General features: G+C 42.3%; 1 protein-coding gene across 1 annotated transcript in view; it reads left to right on the forward strand.

Moving 5' to 3' along the window:
* Nucleotides 1-22,263, forward strand: part of LOC135216612 (X-ray repair cross-complementing protein 5-like) — a 243,632-nt gene extending 221,369 nt beyond the window's left edge. The window contains 2 exon segments of the mRNA XM_064251992.1: nucleotides 1-145; nucleotides 22,212-22,263. Of these exon segments, the coding sequence (XP_064108062.1) occupies nucleotides 1-145; nucleotides 22,212-22,235 (169 nt within the window). The 3' untranslated portion in view covers nucleotides 22,236-22,263.
* Nucleotides 22,264-22,566: the final 303 nt, after the last annotated feature.

Here is a 22,566-nt window from a genome sequence, read left to right on the forward strand (position 1 = left end):
TGAAGATGATGGAGATGGAAGTAGGGAAGAGTTGTTGGAGCCATCAGGAGTGTTAAACCCACAGCTTCAGCATTACTGTAATGCTTTAACTCACAGAGCTATTTATGAAGATGGCCTTATTCCAGCACCTGTGGATCATGTCATTGTAAGTATTAGTTTTTTTTTTTATTCATAAGTGAGGAAGGTCCCATATCTAGCTTTTCTGATATAATATAAAAATAATGATTACCACTATTTCTTGAGCTTCCTTGTGGTATGGTTTTGGATGGCACTGCTCCAGCGGAGTCATTACAAGCTGAATATAATGAACCCCTATCTTCATGCATGGGGACCCTGTAACTATGCAAATTACAACAAAGATTCAAGCAAGCAATATGCTACCAAGAGCTTCTTTTTCCCCAAATTAAAAATAATTGGGTCATTGAGTGGTCTGAGTTGAAAAAAAAATGTTCCACCATTGCAGGAAAGGCTGCCACTGTAAATATTGAAATAAAAGTATGCACCTATATGTACTACTACTATTTCATGAATAGTATTGCTAAGAACATATGAACATCATAAACACCTCACCGTTAAATATATACTTGTAAAAGTTAACATCTTGTCATTTATGCTGATGGCTCTAAATCTACATCAAGAGAAGGATTTGCTGCTGGGTTTTATGAAAGAAAAATGTTTTTGCAATAAAACATTGTTATACATTAGTCAGTATTATTTTATTTTTTTACCATGAAATGTGAGCCTTATTCATTTACAAAGTGTATAAGAAACACGTTTAATTTTATATAATTTTACCAAAACTTACTTTATATTTTGAAGTGAAACCGATTGCGTTGTGAACTCATAGGAAGTGATGTCATAGGCTGCAAGATGGTGGCTGTGAGAGGGTGAAAAATGTAAACAAAACAAAGTGACCCTGGTAGGCATTTTGTGTGTGCTTAGTAGAGTAGCTCTCTATGTTAGGTCGCCGTTTTGTGAAGTTGTAGCCAGGTTGTTGTTTTTATGGTCTTAAGCTTGATTATAATGGAACAGGAATATGAACAGGTGGGTAGATTGCATGCTTGTAGCATGTTGGAATGGTTAAGCATGGTTGCTTAAAAATGGACGGATCCAACGGTAAACTTCGTGAGATGAAATGGAGAAGGGATTGCCCAAAATTTAGCAGAATACAGGGCAAGTATAAAGGTTGATTATTGGGTTGTGGTTTGTGGAGAAGTGAAATATCCGTGGATAGGGATAAGAATGAGCTTAAAGGAAAACAACCTTTTTAGTAACAGAAGGAATAGATAGAAGTGAACTTAAGGTTTAAGAGGGTTCAAGATAAATCCTGTCCAAACTAATGAAGTATATCTAAAGATATGCTAATGGAAAATTACAGTAAATTGAAAGACTATTTTAAAATAGGAAGAGAATCCAGTGAAAAGATGAGAGATTAAGAGGGTTCAAAGATAATCCCTATCCAAACTAGATGAAGTGTATCTAAAAGATATGCTAATGGAAAAATTACAGTAAATTGAAAGACTGTTTTAAAATAGGAAGAGAATCCAGTGAAAAGATGATGGGTATGAAAAGACAGAATCAAAGTGTAACAGAGCGATGGGGGAAAGCATGCTTGAAGGAGAAGCTAAGGGTTTTCATGTATTAGAACAAGCAAATCTCACAGAAAATTAAATAGCTTGTGGTAAAGGAAATTTATAATTCATTACAGTGTCACAGATAATATATTTGAGAGGTTATTGATTAAAGAGGAAAGGGGATGGTAGGGGGTCAGAAGGCAATGCAAATTCTTGGAGAGCGGGAAAACCAGAGATATCGGGGAAAGTGGAACCAAGGTAGAGGTGAAAGAACTCCTATAAATAAAGATGGGAAAGTAACATTATGTGCAATATGCAAAATTGGAATGGCATTGGACTAGGGATTTTCTTCAGAATTTTCAAAATAAGAAGAAACAGAAACTGGACAAGAAGAAGAAAAAGTTTATATAGGAGAGGTTAGTAAAATAGAGGAAGAATCTTGGGAAAAGGTTGATGTTATTTTAGACAGTATGTAAATCGCCAGTTTGTGGGGAATTGCTACTGGCACACATTATCATGGTTTTGAATCAGGAAGAGTTGAGGAGAATGAATAATACTAAGAGTCTAATAAAGTATTTAATTTTAGTGATTCATCATACAAGGCAAAGGGAGTAATGGAAATACCAGTGATATTGAAAAACAAAAAGTGTTATTTGAAGACAGAAATCTTTCAGGTGTACTGTGGTTAATAGTAAGAAAACCCATGAGTAAAATGGGTATGACCATAAATTTAAGAGAGAACTCTGTTATAATAGAGGTATGAGAGGAAATGGAGGTAAAGTTAAGAGAAGGCAAACAGGTTAACTCAAGAATACCAATTTTGAGGAGGAAGGTAGAAGAAGAATTATTACTGGAAGGTTAGAAGGGAAAGAGTTTTAAAGAAAATTAAAGGTGCAATGATGAAATTACATCTACAGTTTGGTCACGGAAGTGAGATAAAATATGGAAGCTAACTGAAGAAGCACCGTGGAGTGATGGTTTGAGAGAGAAAGAAAAGGAGGGCAGCAGTCCCAACCAACAACACCGACGTAGCAGGGAGTGACATCACCAAAAGCGCTGGGAGAGACGTCACGGCCTCTCCCTGACCCAAGCTAGAGGCAGTCCTCACTGGCAGTGCGATAAGATGATACCCAGGCAGTGCATTACAAAATGGCTGACTGCGGGCACCAACATAGAGAAGGCCAAGGGGAGGAGGTAGAGCTGGGAGGCCTGAGAGGGAGGGACGAGTTTCCATGAAATGTGTTGGCAAACTCTCCAAGGAGGGTGAACCCCATAAACCAAGTGACGCCCAGACCACCGCCATTTTGGACTTCTATTCTGAAAAAGAAGAAACTGATGAAATAGCTTCCTCCGCTCCCTGGAAGCAAATTACCCTTGAGGGAGAGGAGGCGACATTACACACTAAATCAGCCTAGAGGAGGACCTCTTGATACTTCCAACGACAAATCGATGGAAGAAAAGGAGGCGCAGGCACACAAACTTAGCATCATGGGGTGTGACTGAGGAAGAAGATGAAGTATCTGGGCGAGGAGATGAAAACCCTTCCCAAGAAGGAAGAGTCGAAACTATGATGCTCCCTCTTACTATAAAATAACTTCCACTGTGATTTAGGCCACATGCAACATTCCGGGCAGGGATTCGTTATAGTACAGAAATTAGAACAACACCTACTGCGTGTGGAATGGGGCCCTGTAGCCGAAAAAGCCAGGTAACGAGGACACGAAAACCTTGAATCCCTGGGCACATACATTGGCAAGGCCGAGAAGACTCAGGAGGAAACCATAATACACACACAGACAAGCAAAACAGCGAACACGGGCAAAACAACCAGGTGGACAGAGTGAGCAACTGCGTCACTCACCCAGGCGGTTAAGAAAAGACTAAACTTGGTAAATTAAGTTCCATTTGGTATCTTAAGACAGTGATCATATCAGTAAAATGAAATCAGCTGATATTTTAAGAATGTAAACAAAACCAGAATGCACATGTCAGATTGCTCTGTTCACATATAATTTGATATGGTAATAATACATGCATTATGATTAGATACAGTAAGACAAGGGTTTTATTAAAATGAACATTATTCTCAGTGCACAAATATTATCGACTTTTGCTAGTGTACATGTGTAGGTGTAACAACCTAACCCAGGCAACAGTCTCTCTCTCTCTCTCTCTCTCTCTCTCTCTCTCTCTCTCTCTCTCTCTCATTCCCAAGTTTTTAAATTATGGATGAAGCGGTTGTAAACCTGTAGTACAGACATAAGGAACAAAATCGAGAAACAGCTTATTGCTGACGTCATTTGCTCATTTGCCGTCACTATAAAAAGAAGAAAAAAGCGCAGGCGAAGTTGATGTTTAAAACTAGCGAAATCACACTTAACGCTTATACAATCAGGTATTGTGGCACTTTCAAACCCAACTTTGTTAATTTACAAGAAAGTATTTAAATTACATATCTTCCACCAGCCAAGTGTAATGGCAATGATGATACGTATTGATCGCTCAATCAACTGAGATTTTGAGAATGCAAATGACATACGATGACAATGCTTATATTCAGTAAAATAAGTTTTAACTTTTTCAAATTATAATTTTCTCCAGAAAATATTTATGCTTGGCTTATAGACCTTTTTGGTTTTTAGAATTACAGATAGAGATCTTACTCTTGTAACAAAGTGAGAACTCGCTCATCCTAACATGAAATTATGGTAATTATCCATGGTAATTGCTGCAATTTGTTGTTTTGTTATATCACTAGTGATTCACTTTAATAACATGGATTTTACCATTATTAGATTACAAATGTTTTGTTTACAGTGTTGGTAGTTTGTCAATAGTTGTGACTTTAGCCAACTATTAATACAACTATCAACACTTCAACTGTTAGCCTGCCATTAAAAATCTCACAGCATTTTAAGGTCACAGAATGCCTCTTACATTATGATTTTCAATAATCTTCAGTTCAATTGTGGTTCTTACTATTTTCCTCACCAATTGAGCATGGGAACAACACCTATTAGCGGCAACTGACTGGACCACTTTTGTTTACAAAAATCACGTGATTCCTTGGGTCGGTTTCCGGATTTTTGGTTGAGCTCAGATGCAACATTTACTCAAAATTTTCTGTTGAAATCTGGGTCCTAATATGATTAAGGTCCAGGTCTCTATTGTATTAATAAACATATAGTACGTTCTATAAAAATTCTCTCGTCTAAGTAAAAGAGAGAGAGAGAGAGAGAAATTACATAAACACTTAGTGGCAACACCACAACAGCTCCTCCCCCTCCTATCACATTACTTGATATGTTTGACAGCATTAGTACCTGGAGGTAGAGAGAGAAGACTGGGATTTCCTTCATTCTTACATAATTTTTTAAATTTATAAACTAAAATCTTACTAATTCACTATAGTATTTTTTCTTTAATGAATTGATATTATTGCTGTTTACATTAATATTATATTTGAAAATAGTAAATCATTTATTTATCATAGAAAAAACATAATCTCTGTGAGAGAGAGAGAGAGAGATTATTTTTATTATGTGGGTCTCATTTGATCTTATTAAGCTTACTAATACAGTATTAATATTAATATTTGAAAAAAAAGTAAATCATTTTTTTTTATCATGAAAATCTATTTAGTCATGAAAATAACATAAAAATATGCTAATTAATGATTATTTTCGTCGGAAAACCCTGCAAATAGGCAAATGTCCCGCAGGTATTGGATAGATATGGTCCAGAGAGAAATCCACAAATCTGGGAGAACGCGAATACCGGGGGCCTGCTGTATAGTGTAGTAACAGTGGCATCACATTAACTATTACAAAATTTGTTAGAAGCAGAATGGGTTGGTATGGAGATATTCTAAATTTTGGCAATTTGGAAAAGGTTTGGTTTCAAGGAAGCCAAAAAGAAAAAATAATAAAATTTAGCAATAGCAGTACAGGCAGTCCCTGGCTTTTTGAGACTACGTCATAAGCCGGAAAATTGTCAAAATCCTAAAGAAAATCTTACTTTTAATGCTTTGGGTGTATTACAAACTATGTAAACCATTTTTATTGAGTTTTTCATTAGAAAAATAATCCTTCAAATATTCATGATTTTTGCATTTCTGGAGTCCTCTTTCTTCCGCCAGATCAGTGTCGTAAACAGCATAACCCTGGAACATGCGTCGTAAAACCTGGAAATAATTTCTGATGAATATACTATGTGAAAAGTGTTGTAAACTCGTAACATCATAACGCCTGGACAGCCTGTACTATTACCAATTTTAGTTTTGTAGGTTTTTCAAGTACCATATATATACTCATATATAAACTACAAACATAATGGATATGCATGCTCTTTTCCATGGATCTTTTAAAAGTTATGCTCTACTTCACTGCATCCAATAATATATTTTTGTACATGAACTTTCCTGTCAGACATATACTTAGCTTACGTCTCTGACGTCACGACAGAGTTCAAAACTCGCGGCAAACGCGACATGTAGGTCAGGTGATCTACCTTACCTGCCGCTGGGAAGCAGGTGTAAGAACCAACGTACCTTTCTTGCCAGATTTTTTCTGTCGTCGGTGTCGACCACACCTGTTGACAGTTGGATTCTTTTCTCGTTTTCGCCCTGGATTGTTTCTACGGACTTTTGGTGAAGTACCCGATCTTTTGGCTTGGCATTCGCGATTTGTGGACTGTTATTTGACTTTTCTTTGGATTTTTCTTTGGATTCATGATGTCTGATGTTGATACTAAGAAAACTGCTATGTTTAGAGTTTGTTGTATGACTGAGTGTAAGGTGAGGCTACCGAAAGCTGCGGTAGACCCTCACACAGTATGTTTGAAGTGTAGAGGGAATGAATGCACCTTTAATAATCCTTGTAATGAATGTGAAAAGCTGAATGAGGATGAATGGAAGTCTTTGTCTTCCTACTTGAGGAAGCTTGAAAAGGATAAAGTTAGGAAAGCTTCTAGGAGCAGTAGTAGGTCTCGTATTAGCGAGTTGGATATAGATAATCCTATTTTAGAAGTAGCTCCTTTGTCAGTTTTCAGCTTCCTGCTCCCTGCACCGAAGCCGAAGATGCGCCTTCGGAAGTGGCCTCCATGAAAGCCACCATTTCGCAGTATGGAGATGAAAATTAACATTTAGAAGGTAAGAGTGATTCCAATAGTGATTTGTGCAGTGATCCCAGTGCAGTGGAGGGTGCGTCATGATTGGCTCCCTAATGCTTCCAGGCCTAGACCTCTTCCAGACTCCCAGTCCCAGTGGAGGAGGAAAGTCGAAAGCTGCAGGAAGGTTAGGGAGCATCCCCACCGGTCAGGCGTCCCCTCGGTAGCTCCTGTTGATCGTTCCCAGGCTACCTTGGATCGCTCCAAGAGAGAAATCTTGCGCCAATGCTTCTCGTCTTCGCCTTCGCCTTCTCCTAAACGAGGATGGAGCTCTTCGGAAGCCTCGCGCCCTTCGAAGAGAGCCTGGAACGCTCCCTGCGCCCTTCCATCCAGCCCTGAAGTTTTTTCGGAAGAGCCTGAGGTGGAAGCGAAGAAACGGAAGAGATCTCTGGAGTATCGTTTCCCGAGCAGAGATCGAGCCTCGTCACCTGTTCAAGAGTTTGTTGAATTCTTCTCCGCAAGGGTGTTGGCTAACCTTCAGCGCAGATTTCGGCTCTGGCTGGCTCTCTTTGCGTGTCGTCTCGTCGTAGGAAGGACGTCTCGCTTCCTGTAAAGAAGTCCATGCGCCCCTCTCCTGACTCTCGCTATTCGACGGGAAAGCGCCCATCCCGCTCCGCCTGTGCGTTCGGAGTCTCGCAGGAGACTTCTTCTTCGGACAAGATCCCATCTGCGTCCAAGCGCCATTCGCCTGACAGACAGGATGTCTTTGTTTTCTCCTTCGGACAAGGAGCAGGCTTTCTCATAGGAGATCTTCGCCCTACAGAACGCTCTTCTCGAGACAGGATCGCTCCCCTTGATAGGCACCAAGAGCCTAGTAGGCGCTACTCGCCTCGTAGCCGCTCCTCGTCTCGCCTCCACTCTCCTGTTGACAAGCGCCCTAAATCGGACAGGCGCTCTTCGCTGGACAGGCGTCAAGAGCCTGTTAGGCGTGTTTCTCCTGCCAGGCGCTCTTCACCTGACTTTCACTCTCCTCGAGTCAGGCGCCGAGATCATGGCAGACGCTCTTCTCCCTGGTAGGCGCTCTCCCCAGTAGGCGCTCTTCGCCAGAGAGCCTCTCTCCTCGTTTTCAGGCGCCAAGAGCCTGGTAGCCGCTTCTCTCATGGTAGGCGCTGTTCGCCTGGTAGCCGCTCTCCTTTGGATAGGCGCCAAGAGCCTGATAAAAGTTTTTCTTCAAACAGCGCTCTGCTCCTGACAGCCGCCTTACTCTGTTAGGCTCCAAGAATCTGGAAAACGCCCTCCTCAAGACAAGAAGGATTTTTGCGAGTAGGGAAGTTCCAGAAGTTTTGTCTCCAAGAGTTAACCTCACTCTTCAAGAGACTTTTTTAAAGGTAGCCGCGCCTCTAAGGATCATGAGGGCTCTTCTGATGACGAAGAACAGGATCCCTCGGAAGAAGAAGGACCAAACGACTCTCTGTTTCCTCGTATAAGAGGTTAACAGATTTTGCTCCTTCAAGAGTTTTGGAATATCCTTTCTCCTGTGGCTCCTCCTTCTCCTCTTTCTTTGTTCTCCACTTCGAAGACTTCGAAGGTTTCATCTTGTGTAAGGATGAAACCGACTATTTCAATGAAGAAGGCACTTAGAGGTTTTGGGGAATGGCTCCTTGCTAAGGAAGAGAAAGGGAAGACTGTTTCTCTTTCCCTCCTTCTAAACTGACTGGCAGATTAGGATTCTGGTACGAATCAGGGGGGAACCTTTAGGCCTCGCTCTCCCTTCTTCTGCTGACTCGGACTTCTCTTCACTGTGGATTCCGCTCGTCGATCTGCCCTCCTCCTCTGCCAAGACTACATGTGGGGGATGAACGAACTTGACCACCTACTGAAGGGAATGTTCCGAGTCCTGGAAGTTTTCAACTTCCTTGACTGGTCTTTAGGAGTTCTGGCTAAGAAGACCCAGACCCCTGATTCCCTGTCTCCCTGAAGATCTTAATTGCGTCCTCACTTGCATGGACAAAGCAGTGAGAGACGGCTCGAGTGAAGTCTCTTCACTGTTTGGAGCCGGAGTGATAAAGAACGCGGTCGGTTTACTGTTTCGTTTCTAACGAAGGCAGTTTCGCATGCACAAAGGGCCTCACTTCTTTACGCTCAGCTCTCTCCTCTGCTTTTCCCCAAGAAATCATTCAGGATGTCTCGAGTGCCCTTTCAGCCAAGGCTACTCAGGACATGTTAGCCCAGTCGGCCAGGAAACCTCGCTCTGTCTTCCAACCCAAGACCAAGAAAGAGACTCCTCTGAGGCAGGAGCCCTTTCGAGGAGGACCCGCTGCCAGAGTTTCTTCAACCAGAGGATCTAGACCTTTTAAGAGAGGTAAAACCTTCTCTAGGTCAATCAGAGGCAAGAAATAGCGATCAAGAACTCCAGACATCAGTGGGTGCCAGACTACTGAAATTTGCCGACGTCTGGGCCCACAAAGGGGCAGACAATTGGTCCCTATCGATTGTCATCGCAAAGGATATCTCATTCCCATTCTCGTCAAGGCCACCATTGACGACGACTCCGAGGGAGTTGGTGGCCAGGTACAAGGACCCCATCATGAATCAAGCCCTTTCTCTAGCAGTAGATCTGATGCTAGAGAAGGAGGCTATAGAACTAGTGGAAGATCCCCGCTCTGCGGGTTTTTACAACAGGCTATTCCTAGTTCCGAAGAACTCAGGAGGATGGAGACCGGTTTTGGATGTAAGCGCCCTGAACGTCTTTGTGGAAAAGAGGAGGTTCGCCATGGAGACGACTTCCTCAGTGTTAGCGGCTCTTCGTCCAGGGGACTGGATGGGTGGTCACTAGACCTTCAGGACGCTTACTTTCATGTGCCGATCCATCCTTCTTCACGGAAGTATCTGCGTCATGATAGGAAACATCTTCCAATTCAAGGCCTTTGTGCTTCGGCCTGTCGACTGACCCCAAGTTTTCACGGGGTTAATGAAAAACGTGGCGCAGTGGCTACATTTGGAGGGAGTGAGGGTGTGGCTATATCTCGACGACTGGCTAATCAGAACAGAGTCTCAAGAAAGATGTCTGGGAGGACCTTCAAAGACCCTTACATTGCAAGTTCTCTGGGACTTCTGGTGAACTTCCAGAAGTCTCAATTAATCCCCAGTCAAGAGCGGATCTATCTGGGGATTCGGATAGTTTTTCTCTGGCTTTTCGGGCTTTTCCGTCGCCAGAGAGGATAGCTCGTGCTACGAAACTAACGACCTTCCTAGAGAAAGATGCATGCACAGCGAGGGAGTGGATGAGTCTGCTGGGGGGACTCTCCTCGTTGGAGCAATTCGTTTCTCTAGGAAGGTTGCATCTCAGGCCTCTACAGTTCTTCCTATACCAGAACTGGAGGCGTCTCTCCTAGATCTGGAGTTCTCCTTCAAGATCTCAAGGGGAATCAGAGGGACCTTCGGTGGTGGAACAACCCACTCCGTTTTGTGGAAGGAATGTCTCTTTTACATGCCGAACCCCAACCATGTGTTGTTTCCGACGCGTCGGAAGCAGGTTGGGGAGCGACGCTCGGGACAAGAGAAGTGTCAGGCACCTGGAAGGGGGATCAGGTGTCCTGGCACATCAACAAGAAAGAGTTGATGGCAGTCTGGATGGCATTGAAAGCCTTCGAGCCCCACGTCCGAAATGCAGTAGTTCAGGTCAATTCGGACAACACCACAGCCTTGGCGTACATCAAAAAACAGGGGGGGGACACACTCCTTCTCCCTGTACGAAACAGCAAGGATCTTCGGCTGTGGTCTCAAGCAAGGGAAGATCAGTCTTCTCACCAGATTCGTACAGGGAGAAAGGAACGTCAGGGCCGATCTCCTGAGCAGGAAGAATCAACTCCTGCCTTCCGAGTGGACCCTCCACTCAGAAGTATGCCAAGACCTGTGGAGAAGATGGGGCAGGCCTCACATCGACCTCTTTGCAACAGCAAGGAACGCAAGGATAGAACTTTACTGCTCCCCGATCTCAGACCCAGGGGCAGTATCAGTGGATGCGTTTCTCCTAGATTGACAGGTCTAGATGTCTACGCTTTCCTCCCCCCTTCAAAGTACTGGGACAAACCCTCAAGAAATTTGCTATCTCAGAGATGACAAGAATGACGCTAGTAGCTCCGTTCTGGCCCGCCCAAGATTGGTTCACAGAGGTACTGGAATGGTTGGTGGACTTTCCAAGAGCACTTCCACAAAGACAAGATTTGCTCAGACAACCCCACTTCGACAGGTATCACAGAAACCTCCCCGCTCTCAATCTGACTGGCTTTTGACTGTCAAAAGTCTTGTCAGAGCGAAGGTGTTTTTCGACAAAAGCTGTTAAGGCTATCGCCTCAGCTTGAAGACCTTCGACCCTTAAAGTCTACCAGTCGAAGTGGGACGTCTTTCGCACCGGTGGTGCAGGAACCAGAAGTTTTCCTCTTCCAGTACACCTCTGTGACTCAGATCGCAGATTTCCTAGTTTCCTCAGAGAAAAATGCGGTTTGGCAGTATCTACCATCAAAGGCTACCGGAGCATGCTGGCTGCAGTGTTCAGACATAGGAACTTAGATCTTTCGAATAACAAAGATCTGCATGATCTATTAAGATCTTTCGAAACTGCCAAGAAAACTTCGAACGAAGTTCCAAGTTGGAATCTGGACGTGGTTCTTCGTTTCCTGAGGTCCTCTAGGTTTGAGCCACCCCACAGTTAGCCTCCTTCAAAGATCTTAAGAGGAAAGCTCTGTTTCTCATGGTTCTAGCATCCGCTAAAAGGGTTAGTGAGATTCATGCCCTAGAAGGAAGGTAGGTTTCAGGAAAGGATTATTCCGTGATTTGTTCCTTCCTTCCTTCGTTTTAGCAAGAATGAGAACCCCTCAAATCCTTGGCCAAGGAGCTTTGAGGTTCGTGGATTATCTGCCCTAGTAGGGAAGAACCCGAAAGAACTCTTTGCCCTGTTAGGAGTTTAAAAATACTACCTTCAGAAGAAGAAAAACCCTTAAGGGCATTGAGGACAGACTATGGTGCTCGTAAAGGACCCCAGCAGACCATTGTCGAAAAATGCGCTTGTCTTTCTTCATTAGAAGTCTAGTGAAAGAAGCACATCGATCTTGTAATGAAGAACATTACAAGCTCCTAAAAGTCAAGGCTCTTGAAGTGAGAGCCATTGCCACTTCCTTGGCCTTTAATAAGAATATGTCTCTTCAGAATCTGATGAAAACTACACATTCTGGAGATGTAATTCAGTATTCGCCAACCACTACCTTAAAGACGTCAGTATTACGTATGACGAGTGCTTCGCATTAAGGCCCGTACGTATCGGCGGATTCGGTGCTGGGGCAGGGAGCTGGAACATATCCTTAGTAGTTTTTTTCCCTTGTTTTTGGTAATTGAGTTCATATGGTTGTATGAAAAATGATGCAGGTAGGCATCTTTTTTCGTTTTTTCTTTCGTAATACTAATAACTTTAGTTAGGTTAGGCGATCGGATTTGGTTTGAAGCTCCCTGCGTTGGTAGTGGACAGGTTCTGTCATAGAAGAGGGCAAACCCCCATTGACATGATCCGACTTGGATTCTACTAAGTAAGCGGATATCAAGTCCCGTTAGTAGACCCAAAGAGTCTTTCAGCTGTAGATCACGCCCTCACTGTAGCTCTTATGGCTATGCAGACTAATAGACAGTACCTATGAAGTCTTCAGCCTAAACAGGTAAGAACCAAGGTTATTTTTATACTACAACAGGTGTTGTTTACCTTTTCTTTGTTATTTTCTGTCTTGTACAGGTATAATAGAGAAAAAATCTGGCAAGAAAGGTACGTTGGTTCTTACACCCGCTTCCCAGCGGCGGGTAAGGTAGATCACCTGACCTACCTGTCGCGTTTGCCGCGAGTTTTGAATTCTGTCGTGACGTCAGAGACGTAAGCTAAGTATATTTCTGCCAGGTAAGTATGTACAAAACTTTATGTAAAATAACAATGTCATGCTTGTTCATATACAACAAACCTTCGGTCTTAACATTAGGATTTACTAGCGCCAAGCTGGAAACCGGTAGAATTAAATTAAACTTGTGCGATCCAGGGACTATTGGCATTTATACTAGGTCACGGGCATGTATACCCAAATCCCTCGGCGTCGTGTGACCGACCCGCCAGTTATCTTTCTACCGCCTTTAAGATATGACGTGTTCTCTGTCTATCTGTTTAAAGCCAGTTTTAGTTTTGCCCGTTTTTTTATCCAATTTCAATTTAATTTTTCTTATTAATTCTTTTTCTGAGTGTGCTCAGTGTGGTGTGAGCTGTAATAGTGTAAGTTGAGAGATGGAGTGTTTTGCATCGCTGTCGGGATCTTCTGTTTCGAAGGCGAGACAAAGGAAATGCCCTGGAGTCAGTGGCTTTCCTTGTTCAAGATTCCTAACTTCGGTGTCAATGGATCCTCATCCAATGTGTAGTAGGTGCAGGGAAAATGTATGTACAATTACTAATCCTTGTCCTGTTTGTCGTGGTTGGTCGGTGGAACAGTGGAGGAAGTTTTATGAGAAAGGCCCATACAAAAGAAAGGAGTCAACGCCATCTTTGGGTGACCAAGCGTCGTCGGCTTCTTTTTTATCGGCAATACACCAGACTGCTCCAATGTTTCGCCACCAGCCTTTGATTTTGTCCCATACCCCTTCAGTTTCTCCTAGTGGTTCGTTTTCAGAAACGCCAGGAGGGGTTTTGGGCAATTTGATGCATAATATTTACGCTCCTTTGTTCCCAGCAGAGAGGGGGGGAGCATCGCTATCTTTGTTCCAGGTGCCGGCTCTCGATTTGAACAGGATGGAGGTACGTGGGCGATGCTAGGTCTTCCAGGCGTACCAACCTTGGAAGGTTTGCTGTCGCAGTATATTGGCGTCACAGTTCCAGCAGAATCCGGCAGCGCTGAATATTCCTCATCCCCCGGGTTTGCACTTTATGGGAAATAATGTCGCGGCTACGCCCAACAACTTCTTTGGTTACGACGATGCAGAACTTTGGGGGTGGTTTTGTTGCAAACGCAGGGATGCCAGCAGCGCAGCCCAATCTCTACCTACAAGATTGGTGACGTCACAACCGACGTCACACACCGACATGGCAGACGCGATGACGTCACAGCCGACTGATTCTCAGTCTTCTTCGCTGCCTCCGGACTCAAATACGCTTTCTGACTGGGCAGTACACACTGTAATGAAGTTGTTACAGGATTTAGAGAAGAAAATTAATAAGAAAGGCAAAAATAAAAGGCGTGATTTGTCGTCTTCTTCATCTTCTCCCTCTAACTCGGCGTCATCGCTAAGTTCGATGACGTCACGGCATGTACCATCAAGCGTTGGAGATACTGGATTTTGCGACTGTTTCTTGGGCCAAGAGGAGAAGAGTGAATTCTTCTTCTTCTTCGGACCAGGGCGGTCACATCCCAGTCAGCAAGAAAGGCAGGAAGTCAGTGGCTAGTAAGCTCAAAGCTAGTGGACCGAGCCGCTTACAGTCTGAACGAGCGAGTGAGTCGGTGGCCGATGGGATAACGCCGACACAGAGTTGCCAGTAGAGACTCTAAAGAGTCAAAGAAAATCTACAGTGTCGTTGGCAAAAAGTGCAGCAAAGGATAGAGCACAGATACTAGTTTCGCCTGTAAGACCGTTTAAAATAATCGTCATGAAGAGGAAGTGAACTCAGTTTTTGAGAGAGCCCTCATCTTGGAGATATAGGCGAGATTCTCGCTCTAGATCCGCGATCAGAGAAGGAGTAAGCCGGTCTCGTTCTCCTGCTGACTGTGTGGGATCGAGCCATCGCGGTCAGCAGAGATCAAAGAGCTGGCGCGGCCGTAGGGGCAGACGTCCATGAAGCACCCGGACGGTTGTCATGGGGATAGGAGTGAGATAGCGTCTCCCGTGGCAAGAGCACAGTACGCTAGAACCGGAGGAAGGAGAGAACCAAAAGTTTCGAGGTGATTGATTTGATTCGTCAATTCAATAACCTTTCGGAGAGAACGGAAACACCTGCCAGTATGCTTCCTCCGGGGATTGACATGGCATTTGGTGCAAAAAAAGGATACCAAGGTGTTGTATGAGTTGCCTTGTTCGAATCATGTGGAGTCCGTTTTACAACACGTAAACGCACCCGGATTGCGGGAAGGGATAATTCCTTAAGATCGAATAGATCATTTAAGTTTATCCCCCCTGCAATGGATGAAACATAACAAATATTATATGACATCGACGGTTCCTTTATTGCTAGACAAATTAACCTAAATGTGGTAAGGTTAAGGCCTGGATTAACCTTAGATCAAGTGAAAATGAAATGCCCTTCGATGACTTGCCAAGAGGCTGCTACATTAGAAGTGACAGCTTCTTCTGTCTTTCAGACTGCTTCTTGGTTGGATCTTTGGTCGACAGCAGTTGCAAAGATTGCATCCTCAGAAATGATGAGGAAGGCAGTGGATGAATCAATGTTCATTAGATTGCTACAATCAGGTGCCAAAGCAATTGCGTACTTGACAAATTTAAGTGCCAATTTTTGGGCAAATGTCCTTTAATGAGGAGGGATGCAGCTTTGGCCAGGCTAAGTCGCACTGTTGATTTGGATTCCCTGCTAGCCAATGAGGAATGGGAATATCAGAGTCGCAATGCTGTTACCAGAGGCCATACTAGAAGAGGCCATAGATAGGAGAAGGATGGACACTACGATAGGTTGGTACAGCAGGCAGTCAGGAAACATTTAGCAGTCAGGCTAATTCTATGGGCGTAAGGCAACAACAAATACCTCGGAAGAAGCCAGTGAGGCATATCCCTAATAGGGCAACAAGGCCCTCTTTCCCCAAAGAAATTGACTCATCGACCCTTTCACAATAAAAAATAAAAGAGAAAGGGGGATTAGGGGAAGAGGAAGGGGCTTGAGATGATAGGAAGGCACACCTTTCATCACTCGGCGACACCAGTGGCGGGTTGCCTGGCAAATCACTGGAAGGTGGGGCAGAACTGGGAGCAGAGCAGTGGGTGGTGGAGGTTCTCAGAGTCGGGTATTTGATTCCGTTCAAAAGTATCCCCACCCCTGACAGAACGCCATTGCTTCACCTCGCTTATGCTCAAGAACCTCAGAAGGTTTTTATTCTGCAAGAGGAAGTGAAGAAGATGATGGAAAAAGGGGCTGTGGAACAAGTATCCATGCCGTCAAAGGAGTTTTACAGTAGGATTCTCCTGGTTACCTAAAGCCAGTGGGGACTGGAGGACAGTAATAGACTGTCAACTTTGAATCTGTTTATAAGAAAAACCAGGTTCAAAATGGAAACTCCAAAGACTGTTCTACAGCAGTCAGGATCAAGGACTTTATGCTGACGATCGATTTGAAAGACACATACTTTCAGATCCCAGTCCATCAGTCTTTCCAGGAAATTTCTCTGCTTCAGTCTGGCAGAGAGTTTTTCGAGTTCGCAGTTCTCTGCTTCGGATTGACAACATCTCAAGTTTTCACAAGTGTTCGCTCTCGTGTCGATATGGGCGCATTCTCAGGGGATCAGGCTAATAAGATATCTAGACGATTGGCTGATGATAGCAAGTTCCAGAGAGAAATTACTCAGGGACAGAGCGTCCCTCTACAGTTTTGTCACAGCTTAGGCATTGTGATAAATCGGGAGAAGTCGCAGTTGGAATCCAAGTCAACGGCTGGTGTTTCTGGGAATGGTCATAGACACAATAAAAGCCAGAGTATTCCCAACAGACCAGAGAGTAGAGAAATGCACAAGTGGTGAAGCCCTTTCTAGAAAAACAAACGCAGCCAGCAAAACAGTGGCAGGTAGTACTGGGTAGTTCTAACTTCCTTGGAGAAGCTAGTACCACAAGGGAGGTTACACCTTTCGTCCTCTACATGGAGGATGAAAGAAAGGTTCTGGTCGGCAATAGTAGGTTCGCCCGTATGAGCAGATTCCCTTGTCGGCAGAAGTGAGGAAAGACCTGCTGTGGTGGGTGAAGGACAGCAATCTGACAGTGGGTGTTCCCCTTCAGCAACCCTCACCAGATCTCTTGCTGTTCTCAGATGCGTCACTAGAAGGTTTGGTTGGGGAGCGCATATGGAGGAGCTGATGGTTTCAGCAAAATGGAGCAGAGAGGACAGGAAAGTTCATATAATCGTGCTGGAACTAAAAGCAGCTTTTCTGGCACTACAGGAATTCCGGGAGTGGGTGCAGGGACATTCAGTGGTTTTGATGTCAGACTACACCACAGTAGTAGCTTACATAAATAACAAGGAGGTCTAGTGTCTCGACAGTTAATATGATGACAGTTCAACTTCATCAGTGGGCTGTAGAGAACGTGATAGACATCAGGGCCAGATATATTACGGGAAAAAGAAACGTGGTGGCCGACAAGTTGAACAGAAGTGATCAGAATCCTGGGAATGGAGTGGCCCTTGCACCAACAAGTTGTGGACGAATGCTCAGTTGTGGGAAAGGCCAAGGCCATCACCTATTCGCAACCAGGGTACAACAAGAAATTTGGGGAGTGTATTGTTCTGTAGTCCTGGACGTAGAGCAGTAGCAGAAGACGCTCTACAACACCCATGGGACAATCTGGACGTCTACGCATTTCCTCCTTTTTGTCTAATCCATCGGTTCTGAACAGGGTAATGGGGTCTCAAAACCTCAGAAATGACTCTGGTAGCTCTGTTATAGCCAAAGGCGGAATGGTTTCCGACCTCCTGGGAACTCCTGATGGATGTACCAAGAGAGTACCATCATGGAACAACCTGCTATGTCAGCCTCACGTGGAGAGGGTACCACTGGTCGGTGAAGTCCTATTACTTCACGGGTGGATACTGTCGAGTATCTCTTGCGAGTGAGAGGTTTTCGCAAAAAGCAGCAGCGCACATGGAAGGAATATCAGAAAGCATTGGCAGCAGTATACCAAGGGAAATGGTCAGCATACTGTGATTGGTGTCGTAGAGGGAACTTGTCTCCACTCGTACCACTATTCAGCAATTAGCAGACTTTCTGTATATACTCAGGACGAAAGGCATATGTCTGTTCTGCGGTGAAGGGGTACAGGGTGGTTTTAGCCTCGGTCTTGCGCATGAAAAGCGTGGACATTTCATCTTCATGGGGAGTTGGCCATGTTGATGAAGTCATGTTTACCAAAGGAACTGAAAGCCCCAGATTGGGAATTTGACCATGGTACTGAGTAGTCTGACAAAACTCCCCCACTGAACCACTAAGGCATTCCACAGATAGGAGCCTGACCCTAAAGACAGTCTTCTTATTGGCCCTAGCTTCAACCAAAAAGGTGGGGGATCTTCATGGCCTGTCGTCTATGGTAAAGCACTCAAGAGGTATGAAGTCATGGCATTTGAGTTTGTGCCAGAATTCGTGGCCAAGACTCAAAACCCATCAGTAGCGGACGCAGGTTTGAGTTTTCCATACCTTCTCTGGCTGATTTTGTAGATAATGACAAAGATGAGATGCTTCTGTGTCCCGTCAGGGTACAAGGGAGTAGTACTTAAGGAGGACAAGGCACCTCAGGCCGGGGTGCAGGAGGTTTGTTCGTAAGTACAAGACGGAACAAAAAGGAGGTGTCCAGGAATACAATATCGTTTTGGCTAAGGAGAAACGATCAGGAATGCCTACATGACAGAAGACAAGGGGTCAGATAGCCAGGAGAAGGCTAGGGCTCATGACATTAGGGGGCTTGAGTGCTTCTTTGACATTCAAGTAGAACATGTCTGTCGAGAGAATTCTGAAAACTGGTGTTTGGAAACGCCAAACGACTTCACTTCCTTTTATTTAAAAGATGTTGCCCATAGATCCTTGGATACCTTTTCCTTGGGTCCAGTGGTGGTGGCCCAGCATGTGGTATAGCTCATCCATACCCCAGGCGGGTCAGTTTGTGTCTAGTCTAAGATGAAGGTATGAAAGTAAAATGAATGGGATGACTGGTCATTTTGTCTTTAACTACTTTCTTTCTACTCCTTTACCTATGGGCAGTATGAAGGAGAGTACCATCATGAGCTGGAACGGACTAGATGCAGGTGAGGTGGTCAGCTATACTGTAAAGTTATGTTAGAGTATAGTATACTTTCCAGTAGCAACACACCCTCTCAGTAGTTTGGAAGGGAGGGGTGATTGGTAGATCCAGACACAAGGGACAGAGTGGTTTATGAGTATGGGGGTCCCCTATTTTCCATAGTTTTATAAACCACGGCATGATACTAAGCACCCAGTGAGGGCCAAAACCAATAAATATTATATCTTTGGTTCAAAGTTTTATAGTCCATTCTCTTAGAATTCTCCTAATATTCAGAAATGGATTTAGGTGGCAAACTCCCAGTCAGTTACAGACTTACCTCACTCCAATAAGTAAGTCTATCCTAATGTTAACCCTGGACAGGTATCGCTATTTTGGTGCCCCTTTAAAGGTTTGCAGGGTCGAGCTCGACCCAAGCACCCAGAAAAAAATTTGTGAAAAATCAAAAACTGCAGCTATGCTGCACATTTTTAATTTCTAAAATCAATTTCACCGTTGTCAAACACTACTGAGAAGATAAATCATACCCATCTTCAAATTAAATATTTATTACAAATATATTTAAAAAATAAGTATGTAAAAAAAATAATTTACAAAATTATTTACAAAAAAATACAAAACATGCTATATACAGACAAAAATTGAGGAAATCCTCCCTAAATCTATCATTTACAATATAGATTGCCAGAAAAGGTGTGGGACCCATAGAGGTCAAAATGTAAAACAAGAAAAAATGGGTGTGTGTGTGTGTGGTTTTTTTTTTTTTTTTTTTTTTTTTTTTTTTTTTTTTTTTTTTTTTTTTTTGTTAAAATTTCACATTTTTTTGGGTACCTAAATGAAATATAGGAAGTGGCTAATTTTTTTTTTAATATGAATAAACTTATATTATCCTAGAACAGAATCATGTAAAAAGATCTCCACAATATGTAATTTACTGTTATATAAGAAATATTATTCTCTCTCTGTCTGTCTCAAACTAATTTACGAAAATATTTACAAAAAATACAAAATATGCTATATAGTACACAGAAAAATTGAGGGAACTCCTTCCTAAACTACTGTTTATAATATGTGACTGCCAGAAAAGGTGTTGGACTCATAGAGGTAAAAATAAAAATAAAAAAAGGTATGTTTTTTTTGGGCCAAACAAATTGTCAAAATTCGACGAATTATTTTGGTACCTAAATTAAATAGGAAAAGGCTAATTGTTTTATAGAATAAACTCATATATCCTAGAGCTCTCATATCAGAAATGTTACTCTCTCTCTCTCTACAGTGTGTCATAATTTATTGACATAGGCTCATGTAATCTGTCACCAGAAACACAGAGGCCCATCCCCTCTCTCCCTCTCTTGTGTTGTAATATCTCAAGGTCATCCCCCAGGCGTCCAACTCTAGCTCATAACTTGGCTTCTTGCTATACAGAGTTGTCAGCAACCTCAAATTATTCATCAAAATCAAATCACTTTAGAAGTAAGTTGATGACATCCATCCCCAGAGAATACTGCCTGCTGGCTATTGTTGATGAAAATGCAAAAAAAAAAAAAAAATGCCAAAACTAAGAAATTGGCATTCAAAAGAAATTGGAATAATTGACAATATAAGTTCTCACCACAACCAAGGCATGATAATGTGCAACTACGTACCTAGAGTTTCCAACAATATAAAACTATCCCAGAGTCAACAGTGTTAGACAGGAAATCACTACTTGATAACTTGCCTTTGTATCCCACAACATGTTCAAAACAAACTATTACTCAGAAAAGGGGAAAGGACAAGGACAAGGCAAACGCAAGTTTTGACATGATTTTAGTGTGTGTTCTGCTATCCTCTTGCAGATCGATCACACCCAGATTCGAGATAGATGATGATTTATGGGAAAAAAAACATGTTTTTTTAAACTTCCCTCGGGTCGAGCTCGACCCTGCTAACCTGTCCAGGGTTAAGACTGAAGTTTGTTTCGTATATGAACAAATGACATTTGTAACTAATTTGTATTTTTCATAACTAACAAACCTGAGGTCTTAACAGTTTGAAGGGCCCACCACGAACCACCCCTCTAGCAGTCTAACTGGGTTAGAAGTATAACTGGCGGGTCGGTCACACGACGCCAAGGGCATTCTGGGTATACATGCCCTGTGACTTGGTATAAATACCAGTAGTCCCTGGATCGCACAAGTTTAGTTTAATTCTACCGGTTTTCCAGCTTGGCGCTAGTAAATCCTAATGTTAAGACCTCAGGTTTGTTAGTTATGAAAAATATAAATTAGTTACCAATTTGTCATATTTTCATATTACTATTTGTTTGTATTATAAAATACAAACATAGCAATCAATATTTTGGTTTGGAAATCAGCTGAGGGCGATTGCGAGGCAAGTTTGTTTTGCTGTATTGAATTCAATCAGAGCAACTTTCTTGCCTCTAGTTAGCACAAATGAATCACAAGATACTCTATTTATATGGGGCAAGGTTATTTTACGTTATACGAAGTGCTTTCAAATCAAAATATCACTTAAATAACCATATGTTTATGAACAAAATTTTGTAATTTTTTTAATTTTTTTTGTTAGATGGCGCTGAGGTCATGTTGTATAAACAAAAATCAGCAGATTCTGTTCGATATTTTCACTTAATCTCGTCAGAATACAACGAGCTTTACATATTTATCTTTTATTGAGTGAAACAGTAAACTGTGTTCTTTCATACCCAATAGTTTTGATTAAAACATGTTTCTCTCAAATTTTGTTTATGGTCGAGTTGGATGGTGCTTTGGCGAAGTTTGCGAAAGCTTCAACCACGTTGCCGATGCACGATAATAGTCCACTTAAACATGATCAACATTCTTTTCCCAACTTCAACTAAAACTTAGATTAAATTTAGCAGCATTTGCCCTTGCTGAGATTGAATTTAGTAGCATTTGCTGCTGATCTTTTCTCCATGAGTAAGGATATAGTAATGTAAAAATATATCAGTCCTATTCTCCTTAACATCATTTGTAACATAACTACGGTAATTTTTTACTATCGTACAATGGTTGAAATGCAAGCAAAAAGGCTGTTGCCATCGGATTTGATTTTTCATAGCAAATCTGCTGTTTCTGCTGTATGCGTTTTCAAAACAAGTATAACATTACTAATACTTTTGACATTCTCTTTTACTTTTTAACTTAACTAGAAGATGTGATTCTTTTACTCTTTTTAACTTAACTAGAAGATGTGATGGATAAAGAGATGAAGGAAAAAGGGGTTAGCCTAACTAAAAACTGGAATAGATAGAGAGGAGGAAAAAGAGGTTAGCCTATTGTTATTTAGTCTTGTAAATTTACATCGCATGATATGTGAGATACGGGATAAAATCATTTTTAAGGCATGAAAATTTTGGGGTTGCATATGTGAGATCGCGTGTTACATGAGTATATACAGTATGTTGTATTATGCTGGGTTTTTTTTTTTTTTTTTTTTTTTTTTAACAAAAATTTTGCTTATGCCACGCTTTACTTCCTTTTAAAGAATATTTTAAAGTCACCAAAATAAGTTATTGATGGAAGAGATGACTATGCTATGTTGTATAATAAATTTTGTTTGCAGCAAGTACATTTTGTTGATGCCAAGTTTTACTTTTTACGAATATTTTAAGCCACCGGAAGAAGTTATTGATGGAAGAGATGAATGTGCTAAAAAGTTAATCCCTCTATTCCCTACCGTAAGAAAATAATGAAGAAAAGCAAGAGAGACAATGGAGATTTGTTTGTCAGGTATGTATGATGATAATTCACAAATGTGAACTTTCAGATTAAATGGAATTATAACCACTTATATGAATTATAACAACTTAAATACAACATAAATACACCATGTATTCAAG

The sequence above is a fragment of the Macrobrachium nipponense genome, chromosome 6 (assembly GCF_015104395.2).
Source record: "Macrobrachium nipponense isolate FS-2020 chromosome 6, ASM1510439v2, whole genome shotgun sequence".
NCBI lineage: Eukaryota > Metazoa > Arthropoda > Malacostraca > Decapoda > Palaemonidae > Macrobrachium > Macrobrachium nipponense.